Here is a 16093-nt window from a genome sequence, read left to right as displayed (position 1 = left end):
CCCCGATATTCTAGAGTTCAGCGCAGGTATTACCAAGAATTGATACAAAACATAGGTTTTATCATACACACTTGAAAACATAACATTTCATTTTTTAGTACCACTGAATCCTCATTAATTAATACTACATCATTTCCTGGTTTCCGGAGGGACACCTTTTCCCAGTGCCACGTATGGACGAATTAAATAATGGTGATTTGTTGTCCAATGAACCGATAAATGGAGTGTTAAATTAAAATTGATCACCGATTCCACTCCGCCGGACAGACAGAGCAGCAGTAACTAACGAGATGGTACGCCCAAAAAACCACATTTGACGTGGTCAAATGGATCCGCTCTGTCCGTCCGGGAAGGGATGAGTTGAGTGCTAGATAGGCGCAGGCAGACTAATGGACCAAGTCTATAGTGATCGGAACACCAAACCGCACATTAATTGGTACGCACTGTAATTGGATTCCGCGCGATTGGGGAGGGCTTTTCGGATATTTTCTAGCAATGATGACACATTGACAGTAGTGTTTGAATTTAGATAGATTGGGTTTTATTATTCCGTCTATGATACAACTTAGATCGGTACCTAGAACTTAAATAGGCGCTTGCCGGGGAGTCTTATCCAGGACTACTTATTTTGCATTTAGAACTATATTTACAATGCATCAGAAGCCGTTTATTTATTGTTTTTAAAGTATTTTTTTGCAACAGTACACTGACTTATTTCCACTTTAACTTACGGACGGGTATCGTACATTTACACTGGTTTCCCAAATAAATTAGGGGTTTTCGTGGAATTTTTAACAAGCAGCCAGACATTCAACCGTTTCTTAGTTTCTAACTACAATTTAGTAGAGTTTCTCCTTTATTCAGTTACAACGTAGCATTTCCGTAGAAGATTCGGTTTTAACGCTTTTCCGAATAGTATTATAAGTTCAATTTTGGCAAAATAAAAATGAAAAAGAAGATATTTTCACAAGCTTCGTGTTTTAACAAACATTTTCGACGATTTTCTTTAACTATATTTCACTTAACAATATTTATAATTTACAGTTTTGCTTTGACGGGAAACCGAAATATCGACAATTTTGGGTTCTTCTACGTTCGCGTGTTTGTCGTACAAAAGTAGGAATTGCGAACATTACATCCATTCAACGGTTATTGATTGTTTCGGCAATAGTGGTTGTTAACAAGCGATTAGAATCTATTTGTCTACGATATTTTCCAGCAAAGTATATATTTATCATGTAGGTTTGTTCCGCCGAGGATATTCACTTATAATATTCAAGTTCAAGCATGGGACTGTGCTGCAAACTACTTTTTGATCACTGGTTACATAAATCTGCTTTGATATGATTTATTGCCGGCTGCAAGCGATCTTCGAACGTTTCTCTGCCTAAAACCACTGCCATCAGCTTTCGCAAACAATCCCTAAACCAAGCCATAGAAACAATCCCATCGTGTCAGCCGTCCCAAAATGGAAGTATTCTTGTGATCAGTCTTGATTTACCGTCCAACTCTAATGCAATCGATTTGATGTCCAACGCTCGTCGGTGTCGGTCATAACACATCCATACGTCACTCACACCTACGCAGTCGAAGTCGGAAAAAGTCGAATCACCGGCGACGACATCCATTATTTACAGGTGGCAAAAAGTCAAGGAAAACAACACGCTACAAATGGATGCACAGTGGGGTGGATTGTCGTTATGTTGGTAACGTTTATGGTTAAAATTTACAAAATAGATTTTTCATGACAAAGTTAGGCTGTTTTTGCTTCCCATATGACACAGGAAAAAGGGTCTAGGTTTGAATTTTGTAGGCATTCGATATGCTTAAAAACATTGGAATCAGTGAACCTGCAGGAGTATTTAAGGTGAAGATACATCGAAGCCAAACCTCAAATTTGAAGAGCACAAATCTGGAGAACCGAACACCCGATTGGGTTGAAAACTTAATCGATTGGTCACCACCAGTTAGTGACCAATCGATTAAATTTTCAGCTCAAACTGATGGTTAATTCTCCAGATTTGTGCTCTTGAAAATTCGAGGTGTGGCTTCGATTCATCTTCACCTTAACAAAACCATGAATTAAAACAAAACCTTGATAAAGGAACAGAACAACAGAATTTCTGTTAGGCAAAAGTAAGGGTTCTTCTTTCCGTAAATTTGTGAAGCAATGTTTGCCAAATATCAGTTCAAATTTGTTGACCAATTTCTGGTTGTAATCAAAATGTAATTAAGGTACACCAGGGCAAGATAAAATTACAGATTAAAACGAGATGGATAGGAAGAGTGAAACTGTCAACTTCCTATCGCTAACATTTCGTGGAAAGAGGGCGGGCTCTTCTCCCCATCTATTGGGTCTTTCTGGCAAGCAAGGGCTTGATTGTACGACTTTTTGTGTGAACTTACTTCTGGAAGGAGATTCTCTGTCCCTTGCGGGTTTCACGTAAGTGTCTATGCTTACGGGTCCGCCATTCCCTTTTGGTCCTTCAGACAGGAGTATGATTGAATATAAATAGTCGTACAGTCTTGATCAAATTGTTTCGTCAGCAAAGACCATTGCTACCGGTGGATACCTTGCTACAATAGATGGTAGTCTATATCATCATCATCACCAGGGCAAGATAAAATTACAAGTTTTTCAATATGATATCACTAAATTTCCTTCGCTCATTGTTTTTTTGGATTGTAGTAAAATAATTCATTATTGTGCAATTTAACTTTGATATTTTGATTTTTTTTTCCAGCCATTTACATTTACCTCGGTGTATCTTTCTCTTGACAAAAAATTCTTGCGATATGAAGTTCTTAGAAGCGGTTTCTTCACCACCGCTTAGACCCTAAACCTGCTTTAATCGTATGGATAAACGTGGTTTACTGCTTAAGTGAAGGTGAAGAAATTGGAAAAATAAGGTAATTGTAATGCAACAAATATAGAAAATCGAATTGAATTAGCTTATTGAAAGGAAATTAGAACAGAAAGTATATGATTATTCCCGGCGTTTTGATTGGCATGGATCCTATTTTAAAGATTCAGAAAGTTTTACAGGACAAATTTAAAATATGGGGGGTCCCGTAGCCTCGAGGTTACGCTATCGCTTCGTAAACGAAAGGTCATGGGTTCGATTCCCAATCTCCCCACACAAAAAACTCCGTCCAGCCACCAGAAGACGCCGCACAAAGGACCGTGTGTTGGGGAACACATCCATCCTTCGTCAGTATCGGATGGTGACTGAGACACACTGACCCTCTTTGTAGGCTGTTGCCTCACACGTAAACATGGCAAAATGAACCACCGCACACCAATGGACTTTGATATGGATATGTATTGGACCAACGGCAGCACTCTCCTCTACCTGCTCAGTATGAGAGAAAATTGCAATAAGGATATAAATAGAATTCTGTATATGATACTCGGCATAGTAGTGGCCAAGTGCACGGAGGGCCTAAACAAATAATAGGGGAAAAAAATTGAATATGCGCGAAGAAATTTCAATGGAAAACATAATTAAAATAACCTTAACGACCATTACGTTGTAAAATAAAACCATCATAGTGTGTTAGACAAAGCTGCAAGCGATGCTTTCATATTAAGTTTCTAAATCTTATTCAGAAACCCTCAAGTAAAATAAGTGAACAAACTTAGTTTACCGATCTTACGTGTTTCGCTGACAAAATTTTACACTTTTCACTCTAAACCAGTTCGATTTTTCACATTTATTTGAGGATTTATAAAACGATGTAAGATTTTCAGCTTTAGCAACCTAACCACTACTTTCACTGCTCCAGTCAAGACACGGAGTTTCATCATGATACAAGCAGTTTTCGTGATATTGGGCCAATATCATGTTTGTGAAACGTGATACTTCTATACATTTTTGACAGTTCCAATATCATCTTTTAAAGGTAATGTTTCTAAACTGCTCGAATATGCTGCTCGACTGCAAATTTCGCAGCAACCCTGCGGATTTTTGACAGAAATGCCATTCTGAATGTTTGTTTTCATTACGGAACAGATGGACGAGAGCACTGAAAATACGATCGCTGGAAGTTCTGATGGAGCTGGCGAATAGAAAATTACCTCGCCCAACATTCGACAAAAGTAGGCATTGATTAAATTGCACACCAAAGGTGCATTCTATGGCAGTATGATAAGAATCTAAAATTTCTAAAAATTACCAGGTAACCAAAAGTGCTTATTTGAGGCTAAGACAAGACGTGCCAGGTCAAAGTACAAAAACGATACCAATTGCCTGTCAAAAAAGACCACTTCTCATTGGTCGTTTTTGGCAAAGGCCTACTTCCCCATCACTGAGTTGGATTGCAACAGGGCACTTTGTTGCTAGCCCGACCGTGTTACCTGTTAATTAATTAGTGTTTCAATCAAAAGTTTGGAAATTTTCCATGAAATATTGTTGTATAAAATCTAATTCTTTTCGATTTTAAGTTTATGGCATGTGCTCCTACAATTTGAAAATAGATAAAAATACTTAATTGAGAACAATATAATGGAAATTTGATCAGTTTTCTCTTCAAAATATTACTGGTTTCGGATAAAATCCTGATTTTTAAAAAAGCTAGCATTCTTTATTGCAGTAAATGAATGAAACGTGCAAGAACAACCAAATTATGAGCCTCGATATATGAATTTGTTCACAAGATTTGCTTGAAAGGATTCTGGTAGCACTGGCTTTGTATCGTCAAGGCTATCGACTGAAAAACAACGGGACAGTTTTAATTCAGCTGTCGAGTCCTGTCCTAGATTTGAGGCTGAAAATTTGTACAGCCCATATTGTATATTGGATGAATAGTCAGAAGAAAGTTCTGGTAGAAATTTCTTTGCTACTATACTACGAGGCTCATGCATAATCTCAACGTGACGGTTATGCGGCTACAATGGATCATTGAAGGTAGTTTTTGTCAGTGCTCATCGAATCAAAACAAAGGCGCCACTGTATATGGGATTAAACATTACGCCATTCTTCAAGCAATTCCTACAGGAATTATGTCGGCAATTCTTCCAAGAATATCTCAGTAATTCCTCTAAAAATCCATCAAGAATTACTCCGTAAATACTCCTCCAGAATTTCCACAGGGAATTCCTCTAAGAACGTCTCCTAGAATTTCGCAGTGCATTTTTTAACCGTTCTTTTTGGAATTTCTCCAGAAGGAAACTCCTAGATGAAATCCTAGAGTATTTTCTGGAAAAAGTTCCAAGAGAATTTCCAAATGAAGTTCCTTCGAGGAACTCCAAACTAAATTCCTAAGGGAATTCCGAGAAAAAAATCTAATGAAAATTCCAAAGGAAAATTCAAAGAAAACTTTGAAGGAATTCATGGGAGCTCCGATGGAAGTCAATTCGGAAATTCCTTTAGAGATTACTGAGTGAAGTTCCAGAAATTCGTCGTTCTGATAATTCCGAGGAGGTTCCAAAAAATATTTCTGTTCAGAATAATCCAGAAAATTCAAGATTGTTTTTGAACATAGGGAGCTGGATAATATTCTTGGCACTTTCAGGAATTTCCTTTGAAATTTCGTTTAAAAATTCATTTGGAATTTCTTTCGGATTTTACTTTGAGGATTTCTTTTGGATTTTCCTTCGGAATTTCTTAAAATTACCTTCAAAAACTCCTTCGGGATTTCCTTTAATATTTTTCCGAAATTTACTTTAAAATTAACATAGGAATTTGCTTCGAAACTTCGTTCGGAAATTTCAAACTTCAAAAGAAAATTAAACGCCAATCTCGATGCGTGAGAAATTTCTTGCAATATATGATCAAGAAAAGCATTTTTCTTCGATCGCAGTTTGCAGTTGAAAAGAAACGTGAGTTCAAATGGAGCTCACTGCCGAAAATTTCTTGACCATTTCTTCCGCATTTTTTTTTTACTTCTCTTGAGCTGAACAGCAAAACTAGCTTTAAAATTACTATCGGAATTTCTTGGAGCTACCTTAGGAATTTCTTGGAATTACCTTCAGAATTCCTTTGGTATTTACTTCGGAATTTCCTTCAGAATCTGCTTTTGATATTTCTTCGGGAATTCTCTTAGAATTTCCATTGAAATTTCCTTTGGAAATTCCTTTAATTTTTTTCAGATTTTCGCGTGTAATTTCATTTAGAATTTCATCATAAATTTCCTTTCGAATTTCTTTTGAATTTCCTTCGAAATTTGCCCTTCAAAATGTTTTCGGAATTCCTTTAGGAATTTTACCTTAAAATTTCCATTTAAAATTCCCTCAAAATTTCCTAAGGAATTGTTTCCGGAATTTCCTTCAGAATTAACATTGAAATTTTCTTTGGAATTTTCTTTGGAATTTCCTTCGAAATTTGCTTTGGTATTTACTTCGGAATTTCCTTCGAAGTTTTCTTTTAAAATTAGTCTTCAAAATTTTTTTGCACATTTTTTCCCGGAATTTCTATTTCCTGTAGAGTGTCCACTGAGGAAGTTCCTTCAAATTCAGGAACTTTTCTGGAATTGCCTAATAATTTACTCAGGATATCCAGGATTTGCACTCCACTTGAAGTTCCTTCACAAATTGTCTGATTGTTCCAGGAAAATGCTTACGATTTTCTCCAGTTGTTTCTTTAAGAGTTTTTCCGTAAATTGTTTCTTGAATTACTCTAGGGATTCCTATCAACTTTCCTCCAGGAATCTCTCCGCCATTCTTCAAGGAATTCCTACAGGAATTATGCCGGAAATTTTTCCAAGAATACCTCAGTAATTCCTCCAAAAATCCATCAAGAACTACTCCGTAAATACTCCTCCATGATTTCCACAGGAAATTCCTCTAAGAACGTCTCCTAGAATTTCGCAGTGAATTTTTTCAACCGTTCTTTTTGGAATTTCTCCAGAAGGAAATCCCTAGATGAAACCTTAAAGTATTTTCTAGAAAAACTTCCAAGAAAATTTCCGAAGGAAGTTTTCTTGAGAAAATCCAAATCAAATTCCTAAGGGAATTCCGAAAAATACCTTATGGAAATTCCAAAGGAAAATTCAAACAAAATTTTGAAGGAATTCATGGGAGCTCCGATGGAAGTTTCAAAGAAGTTCCTAATCACGAAGGAAATTTCAATGGAAATGCCGAAGGAAAATCAAAAAAAAGAAAATTTCAGATAAATTCCACAGGATTTTCCAAAGGAATTCCCAGGAAAATTTCAAAAGAAATACCGTGTAAATTCCAATGAAACTGCCAAAGCAAATTCCAAAGAAAATTCCAGAAAAAAATGCGAAGGATGTTTCAAAGAAAATTCCGAAGGAAAATTTCAAAGGATATTCCTAAGAAAATTCTAAAGGTGAATAAAAAAAATAAAATGCCGAAGAAAATTCCAATTGAGAATTCAAATGGAAATCCAAAGAAAATCCAACAGATAGTTCCTTATTCCGAAAGAAATTGCAAAGAAAGTCCTGAAGGAAATTCCGATGGAAGTTCCCAAGGAAATAAAGATGGAAATTCAAAAGCAAAATCCAGAGGAAATTTTGAATGAAAAATCCAAAGGATGTTTCAAAGGAAATTCCGACAGAAATGTCGAAGGATAATCCGAATAAAATTCCGAAGAAAACTCTTAAAGAATTACGATGGAAACGACGAAGCAAATTCCAAAAGAAATTTAAAAAAAAATCTAAAGAAAATCCCAGAGGAAATTCAGAAGGACGATCTGAAGAAAATTCTGAAAGAAATTTATAAGGAAAGTCAGAATGCAAAGAAAATTCCAATAGAAATGCCGAAGGAAAATCCAAAAGAAATTTTAAAGACATGTCCGAAGAACAAAATCCACAGATAATTCCGAATTCCAAAGGCAAAAAAAATCCGAATTTCAATTGATTCCGAATTTAAAATGAAATTACGATGGAAATGTCGAAGTAAATTCCGAACGAAATCCCTTAGTAAATTTTAAAGGCATGCCAAAGAAATAAAATCAGAAAGAAAAGAGAGAATTCTTAAGGAAGTATCAAAGAAAATTCCCAAATAAAAGTTTGAAGTGAATTCCAGAGGAAAATCTGAAAAAAATAGAACGAAATTTCTTATTTAAAAAATTCGAAAGAAAATCCATAGGAAATCCGAAAAGCAATTCCAACAGCATGTCCAAAGACAATCTCGAAAACAAAATCCACAAAAAAATCTGAATTCCGAAGGAAACTACAAAGAAAATCTAAATTTAATTACAAAGAAAATTCCGAAGGAAATTTAAAAAAAAAAATCTTTAAGAAATTCCAAAGAAAATTGCGAATAGAATTCAAAATGAAATTCTGAAATTAATTCAACAGGGTATTCCAATCGTATGTCGACTTGAAGGAATCTAAAAAAAAAAATTACACAGGGCACTCCGAAGAAAATTACAAAGGAAGTCACAATTCTGAAGGAACTTCCTGGAGGAATCTCCTTTAAGAGCTTTCGGAGGAATCTCATGGATACACTACCAGAAGGAATTCGCTCTAACGAAGGTACGGTACTGCCATCTGGAAAAAGTTTACTCTATGCGTGAAGCGTCGAAAATTCAACCCGGCAAGGTATAGGAAGTGAAATTTCAAATACTTATATAAATTAATTACAATAGCTATTTAAATTATTTTCAGTACATGTTGATAGACTATTGATGAGCTACATTATAGACACATTATTTTGATTTTTATATTTTTTCTTCAATATTATGCGAATTCTATAGCTTATCATAAATCTAACCCCGTACACTTAACAGAATTTAACAAAATTTAGTTTTGAATTTTTTAGAAGCATTTGAAAATTGACTTCCTATGCTTTGCCATGTAAAGAAATCGGAGCTCACGCATAGGGTCAACTGTGGTAATTGCCTCCGTCATCGCGAATAGCTGGAGAAACTACACAGAAGAACTTCCGGAGGAACTTACTGATGGAACCTCCAGTACGAACTTTCCGATAAACATCTGGAAGTGGTGGATTTTAGACGAAAACTTCCTTAAGGATCTTTCGTAGCTGTAAGATTCGAGCAAAGAGATAATAAACAATGAGACTTGGTAAGAATAAAAAGAAGTTAAATCATAATATCAGCTGTCAAACAATATCACCATAATATGCTCGTATCGTGATACAACTCCGTAGTCTGAACAAGGCATTAACGGGCAGAAAGACCTCAGTGAAGTATAGCTCATCATATAAATTAAATCATTTTGCCTGTTTCCTCAGCCACAGACAAACTGACGTAATTCTCTGAACAAATTCCATTGAAATCTATCGCTCATTTCACACCATCATGTTGTACGAAAACCGGTTTTGTATAACAAGGCCTTCCGGAGGCGCTAGTGTGAAATGTCAAACACGAAGTAAAACGTTGCGTGCGCCTTTGGTTGTGAGGTTTGTAACATGATGAATTTGAATTGATTACTATATTAGTGGTCGATGGAAATTATGTCAGTGTCATGTCTGTTTGTCTATACTCCAGCGTTATAAGCTTTGAAAACACTTAACTATCGAATACTGGGTGAGTTCTTCATGTTCCCCATTAAATAAATGATAAAGAAACTGTCTTACAGAATTGGAGTAAACATTCTATATAAAGTCCTATTGATAAAGAACTCCCACCATTGAACCACTCATATCGAGCATCGACAAAATGTTGAAACAGCTGCTATTGCACTAAAATAACACCTCGTATTTCTAAAATTTTCAATTGCATTAATCATGATTTAAATATGTTCGGTAATCAATCAAAAAATCAAAGTTAAGTCTCAATTTTAGGAAACGGGCTGCAGGATTTTATGAGATAAGCTTAAATTATTTGAGAGAAAAATAATCTGAAATTATTGATTTTTATGAAGTTTGAAGTTTTGAAGGTATAACGATGAGTTCTCTCGTGGCGTAGGGGTAATGCGTCTTACCTAGAGAATAGGGAGTCGTGAGTTCGATCCTTACCGAGGAGACGTGTTACTTTTTCGCAAACTCCACATCAATTTGTCTATTTAATCCAATATCGCAAAGTAATGTTTAGTTTTCCGGTAGTTGTTAAACTTCCTCTTGGCTGGTTGGCCGTAAACCACGAATCATGATTAATTAAAAACAAGTATAACGATGTAGATCTTCAAAATGGGAAACTCATCAAAATGGTATTGTGACTTATTGAAATACTTTCCACTATTGCGTTTTACAAAGAATCATTGGAAAGTACATACTCTTCATAATGCAAAATGTAATCCATAAAAAAATTCCAACCGAATGCCCGTCTCATGAACCATTAACCACCTAAACACACATGAAAACACCCCACTGTGCAGCGCATTCGTTCAAACCTTACCTATCTATTCATTACACATTTACAACAGCTACGAGCACCATCGGACCATTGCTCATAGTCATGGGGAGGAGATTCGTTTCGGGGGAAAAGGGACAAAGCAAAGACCAACAACGATTTTAGCATATATCACACTCAGTCTTGTAGGCTCAATGTTCATTCTGCGTGGCTGCTGCTTCTGCTGCTCCTTCCGAATCCGGTTGTGGCTGCTGGTCAGAATAAGTTATTATAAATAGTCAACCCGAAGCTGTGGCGGCCGCCGGAATCTGGCCGTACTCAAACGCCATCGCCGTACTCGGAGGCGGACCGATAGCTAATGACGCTGCGGTTGCCGGTCGGGTGGTACACTGCTTCGCCCTCTCCGGACGTTGGGTGCGACTTCCCCACCATGGACTCTGAGGCATTCTGATAGATATTGGCCAGATGACCATTCCAACTGCCGGTGTTGTTCGGATTCGTTTCGCCTATCTTAATGTACAACTGCTCTTTCGCTCCTAAATTATTGAGCGAAGAAATTTTCTTCTTGTGATTCTGCTGCTGGTTCTGTTGCGTTGACTGCTGGTGATGTTGATTACCATATTCATTTCCAGCATCCCCGCCGTTGTTGTTGTTGCCCGACGTCCCGAAGCTAATCCGTAGATTATTGATTGGAGGTCGAGTTAATTTGAGCCGATTTTTCCTTATCGTCCCGAAAGGGGTGTGTGGCACTGAGTGACTCGGGTGGAAGATTTTGGCCGTCTCGGATCTTCCAATACCCACCCCGCTACTACTGCTACTGCTGGCACTGCTTCCACTGTGGTTCGGCACCAATTGATAGCCTCCATTACCGTTGGCGACGGGACTGCTGTTGCTGCCACTGGCATTTAGCGAAGCCAGCTTATTCTCGGTGATATTGATTTTCTCACTCGGATTGAAATATGATTCCGAGAACACGTTGCGAGCGCCGTAACTGCCCGAACCTGGTCCAGCATTGTTAGAACCATTCACCGGGTAGGATTCCGTATTGTAGTACATGCTCCCGTAGGCTGACTGCTGGTGATGTAGATTATCCAAGGTGTTGCCGCCGCTGCCAGAGGTTGTAATAAATCTTGAGTTACCTATGAGAGTGGTCGTCGCGTACGGAGCCGGTGAACGAGTTCCACTGTATTCCGATGGGGCTTTGCTGCCATTATCGCCCAAGGTGTTGTTGTTCGGTTGAAATGAAGACACTTCGGCGTAATCGCTCGGGTATTCACCGTAATCGATGCCGACGTAGCGGTTGTGGGTGTTTTGGTCCGCTGGGAGCGTGGCGGCAGTGCAGACAGGGGCGTAATCCTGGATCTGGTCTTTTGGTCGGGGTGGACGCCACAGCATGCCGGACGGGTCCGTCCAGTAGCCGTCGTTGTTCTGCGGAAGCGATGGGAACTTGAGGACGCCGGTTCCGTGGTGGCCTGGGGAAAGAGATTAAAAATACAGATGGATTATAGACTGCGTGGATGATTGATTGTTTCGAGAGTGAATATAAGGGTTAATTATCTTTCAAAACAATGTGAAAAAAATAAGAGTTTCGTGTAGTATGTACTAATAAAATTATGATTAGAAGTAATTTTTAAGACGCGAGTTGTCTACCATACATGAAAAACTACTCGCAATAGCTATAACATTTTTGCAAGTTTTCACTCAAATCAGTGGTCTGACAATGCATTGGCTAATTCCTCTTAGTGTTATCAGAAAAAGCAATAAAAAAATGAGGTAAGTTTACTTTTTTTTGCAAGGACTCTTTCGAAATTTTTGGCAAAATTATTTTCGAAATTACTCTTTGAATTCGAAGTGACAAGTGATTTTTTCCGCCAACTTTGATAGTTTCTTGATGACGTTCTGATGGATTTTCGATGGTTGTTTTGGCATAATTTGTGTCTTTTTATGGAAATATTGAAACGAAGCTCAACCAAGATATATAGTTTACTCCTCCAATGGGGCTTTGCATGTTCTTACAAAATATTTGGAAAGTTTCAGAGGTTCTCAATACAATTTACTGCATTATTTCTTTTAACAATTATTGGTAAGATATTAGCGGTTATTCCGCAAGATCTTCTTTTTTTCTGTAGAAAATCTTTTTTCAATAATTTTTTATATTGAATGCGTTCAAAATCATTGAGAAAAACATGTATTTAAAAAAATACCTGAAGATATTTTTTTTGATAATATTTTGACAACAATTTCAAACTTCGCTTATCAGTAAATGAGAAACCGAATTAAGTGTAACACCATTTAATTCTGTATCCTTTGACAGATACGTGTATTTCGAAATGAACTCAGCTCAAAGATTCATTATCTTCACTTATCATATTTCTCTAGAAATCAGTGTTTGAAATATAAAAGTTTATGTTTATCACTTTTCAGATAAAATCTTTATATTGATAAATTGACGACATTTTCAAGGGCCGTGCAATGTTAAAAGGTCTTCGAAGGGAGCCGCAACTCTTATCTTATAAACTGGTTTAATGAAACATGTTTAACGTTATTGCAACGCTATTTGATTTGATATTCTCTGTCTAATCCATCATTCTGTGCAGCGACTACATACATATCGCGTAAAGTAGAGTAAGGTGGAGCAAACGTTCGGTTGTTGCAATAGTTTATTTTAAAGATTTCAGGCGCAATTAAAAACAAATATTATCAAGCTCATCGGATCGAACGCTGTTCAAGTAAGAGTTTTGTAAACACAACTGCTTGTTTTGGGTACCTCAACCATGTTTCATTAAAATTCCTGATCAAAATTTAGCGTGTACTATAAGTCAGAATGTTATCGTCCCAATCTGAGTAGAGCTGTAGCAAAAGACGATAAACAGACTCTCATGATGTGTTGCAGATCATAATTGTTACAGAGCGCGATCAATTTTCTAGGAATTCAATCCCCGGTGTGAACTTTAATGCAAAAATCAGTTATTGGGTGGTGGAAGCCCAAGTAACATAAGTAGCTGAATAACAGTTTCTTGAGCTGATGTATGCTCGAGAGTGATTTGTTCAACTCTTATTCAGTAAAATTGTTTGTTGGAAGGTATTCATGTCATAAATTCATTGATATCTTGTGTTCTAATCAGCGAACTTTTGCTTAACCCTCTCTTTCCCACGACTTTGATCGACTATTTCTTTACGAAAAAAGCGTTTTTATCAAAAGTACTTGAACAAACAATGTTGCAAATGGCCTTAATTTTTCGAATTCGTTAAAAAAAATTTTGGTTGTTTTTCAATAGTAAATTGATTGTTTATCAATAGTTTTAATATTGAAATAGTTAGTTTACTTTTGGATTAATCTGATGAGTATATAAACATATTCTAGTAACTATTACTAAGTATTCATCTAATTCGGGTTGTCTCAAGTTCGTCGAAAACTAGTGGAGCTCTGGAGCTACCATGGGAAAGAGAGGGTTAACAATATTTTTCTCATCGGTGAACAGTGGCCCAAAGCTGGTCAAAAGTAAAAACATGAAGTTTCCGAATTCTTTCACAGATATTTTTTCTCTATTTCTTTAGTTTTGAATAACAATACCCCAAGTTTCAAATCAATCGATGTAGATTTTGAACAGATGTCAGCTGAAATTTGATTTTTTTTTTCAAATTTGATGAATGTTGATCTACCACAATTGCACAATTCAACCGGTCTTATTCGAAAAATATATACCTTAATCTTGAATAAACCTTTATTTTGATGATGTTTTGAACGCTATTTGACATGTTTACCATTAAGGAGTTTCAATCAGTGCATATTATACAGCTTCTTCGAAAATTTGGCAGTTTTTCAAAGCTGGTTTGAGATATGTAGGAAACGTACTAAAATTATCATTTTCCTCTCAATATGTTTTAAGGTGCAAGTAAAAATGAACCAAATGTTAAAAATGAGAAAGCAGTTTTCGCCCTTGAAATCAACAAATCGGAAAAATTAAAAACACACAGCCTTTTTATTTTGGAAATAAAACAGCTGTATGTTTTTTTCGATTTGTCGATTTTTACGGCGAAAACTGCTTTTTCACTTTTGACATTTGTTCCACTTTTACTTGGGCCTTAAATGTTCCATGGTGTTCGATGTACTATGGCTATGGTTACATTATGCATCAGACCATTAGATCATCACACTTATTGTAAAGATTGTCTTTTTCACCATCATCAGCTCCCGAATAGATTCAGAAACCACCAAAAATTTGCCCACAATATTAAACTCCAAATTGGCACACAAATCATTACATTTCTACAATTTTTATGTTGAAACTGCCTTAAAAATTATGTTATGTCAAATAAATAGCATTGTTTGAATTAGATCGCTTTCGATATATAATTAACCGCCCGAACCCTCATTAGGATAGCGATAGGCTCTCACTCTCATGAGTGGATTACCCCGATGCTATACAGAACGCAATCACGATCACTAGCTTTAATTTTGTTAGTTCCTCTTTGGCCATCGTTGAAGCAACACTAGAAATAAACCAGTGAATTTCGCTCGAAATATAAGTAATTTCTTTGCCCGCAATAAACGTGTGTTTCGGAGTGATGTGCATGTATCCCGTGTTGGCGATTAATTAGAATCCAGAAGCCTGAAGATAGCAGCAGTCCCAACCTCTCGGTGAGCCACGACCTGCCCAAACATTTCTGGTGCCGTGACCAGGATTTGTGAGCTTCACCGTCGGTATTCTTCCAATCATCCAAGTGAGAGCTGTGACCCAGCAGCCATCACGTAGTAACGACCACGCCGCTCCTGGTGGAGGTCGCCATTGCTGTTAAGGACGCCGTTTTGCATGGGCATTGTGTAGATGCCGATTGCATGCATGAATAGATACTGCCATTGTTCCTGATCCACGTTGCTGCTTTTGGAATATTTCAAGGCCTATTTCAAATAGGTACAAGGTAATGTACCTGTCCAACACTTCCATGCGCATCTGTGGGTGCTTTTAGATGTTTTTCCCATTGCATGACCCTTCAACGGTGCTGCTAGCGTGAGATATCAATTGGACGATCACATTCCCGGAATCACCCCGCCAGCCATTCACACCCGTCGACCTTTGTTGGATTTATTGGACTCGTTAAGCTGCTAGCCGGAGCGACCCGCTGCATGGTGGCGGCCGTTTGAATAAGCATCGACGAACCATTCGTGAAGACACCCGCATGCTATAGCTGAGGATTTTGCATGCCGTTCCAGCGATTATCATCTACGATATAGTTCACCTCCTATCACCCTACACTAGCCGTGTGAGGATCCAAGTTCCTTCCTGTGTTCCCGATTTTTATTATACAAGGCTCGAATAGCCTTGGCCAAGGTTAGTACCTGTCCAAGTTGCTTATTTGTCTCCATCCAGGTCTACCTGGTCTTCTATTTGCCAGGCACTTTCCGACTTCCTTGTCTGAGCACCATCAACAGCATCGAGTGTCGATCCATCGTGCAAGATGGAGGGTGGCAGTACCAACTCGGTCGCAGGCAACGCACGGATGCGAGACCAGCTCACCACCAGGAGAACGACATTGTTGGCGCAGCTAAGTCGTGCAGAGCAGTTTGTCAACAAATATGATGCCGGACGGGATGAGCTCGAAGTACCACTACGGATGGAAAATCTGGACGTTCTATGGGCATCGCTCGAGGAGGTGCAAGCAGCTCTTGAAGACCTGGAGACAACCAATGAGGGTAAGACTGCCAATCTTGAAATCCGCGCTTCGTTTGAACCGAAGCTTTTCCGAATTAAAGCCAATCTGAAAGCCAAGTTGCCTCCGCCAATTATTCCACAAGCCAGCCGCCCTGATAACCCCTCTCGCGCGCCCTCCACCTTGTCTAGTTTGAAGTTGCCTACCATTTCGCTCCCAGAGTT

At 37.8% G+C, this 16093-nt stretch overlaps 1 protein-coding gene across 1 annotated transcript in view; it reads right to left on the bottom strand.

The window, feature by feature from the left end:
- Positions 1-518: 518 nt before the first annotated feature.
- Positions 519-16093, bottom strand: part of LOC5574148 (roundabout homolog 1) — a 380498-nt gene continuing 364923 nt past the window's right edge. Inside the window, exons 14-15 of the mRNA XM_021846073.1 lie at positions 10263-11689; positions 519-1579 (exon numbers count right to left, since the gene is read on the bottom strand). Of these exons, the coding sequence (XP_021701765.1) occupies positions 10536-11689 (1154 nt within the window). The 3' untranslated portion in view covers positions 519-1579; positions 10263-10535. The remainder of the gene's footprint in view (positions 1580-10262; positions 11690-16093) is intronic.

This window comes from Aedes aegypti, chromosome 2 (genome assembly GCF_002204515.2).
Source record: "Aedes aegypti strain LVP_AGWG chromosome 2, AaegL5.0 Primary Assembly, whole genome shotgun sequence".
Lineage (NCBI taxonomy): Eukaryota > Metazoa > Arthropoda > Insecta > Diptera > Culicidae > Aedes > Aedes aegypti.
Note: the sequence above shows the minus strand (reverse complement) of the source record. Positions and strands in the feature narration are given on the sequence as shown.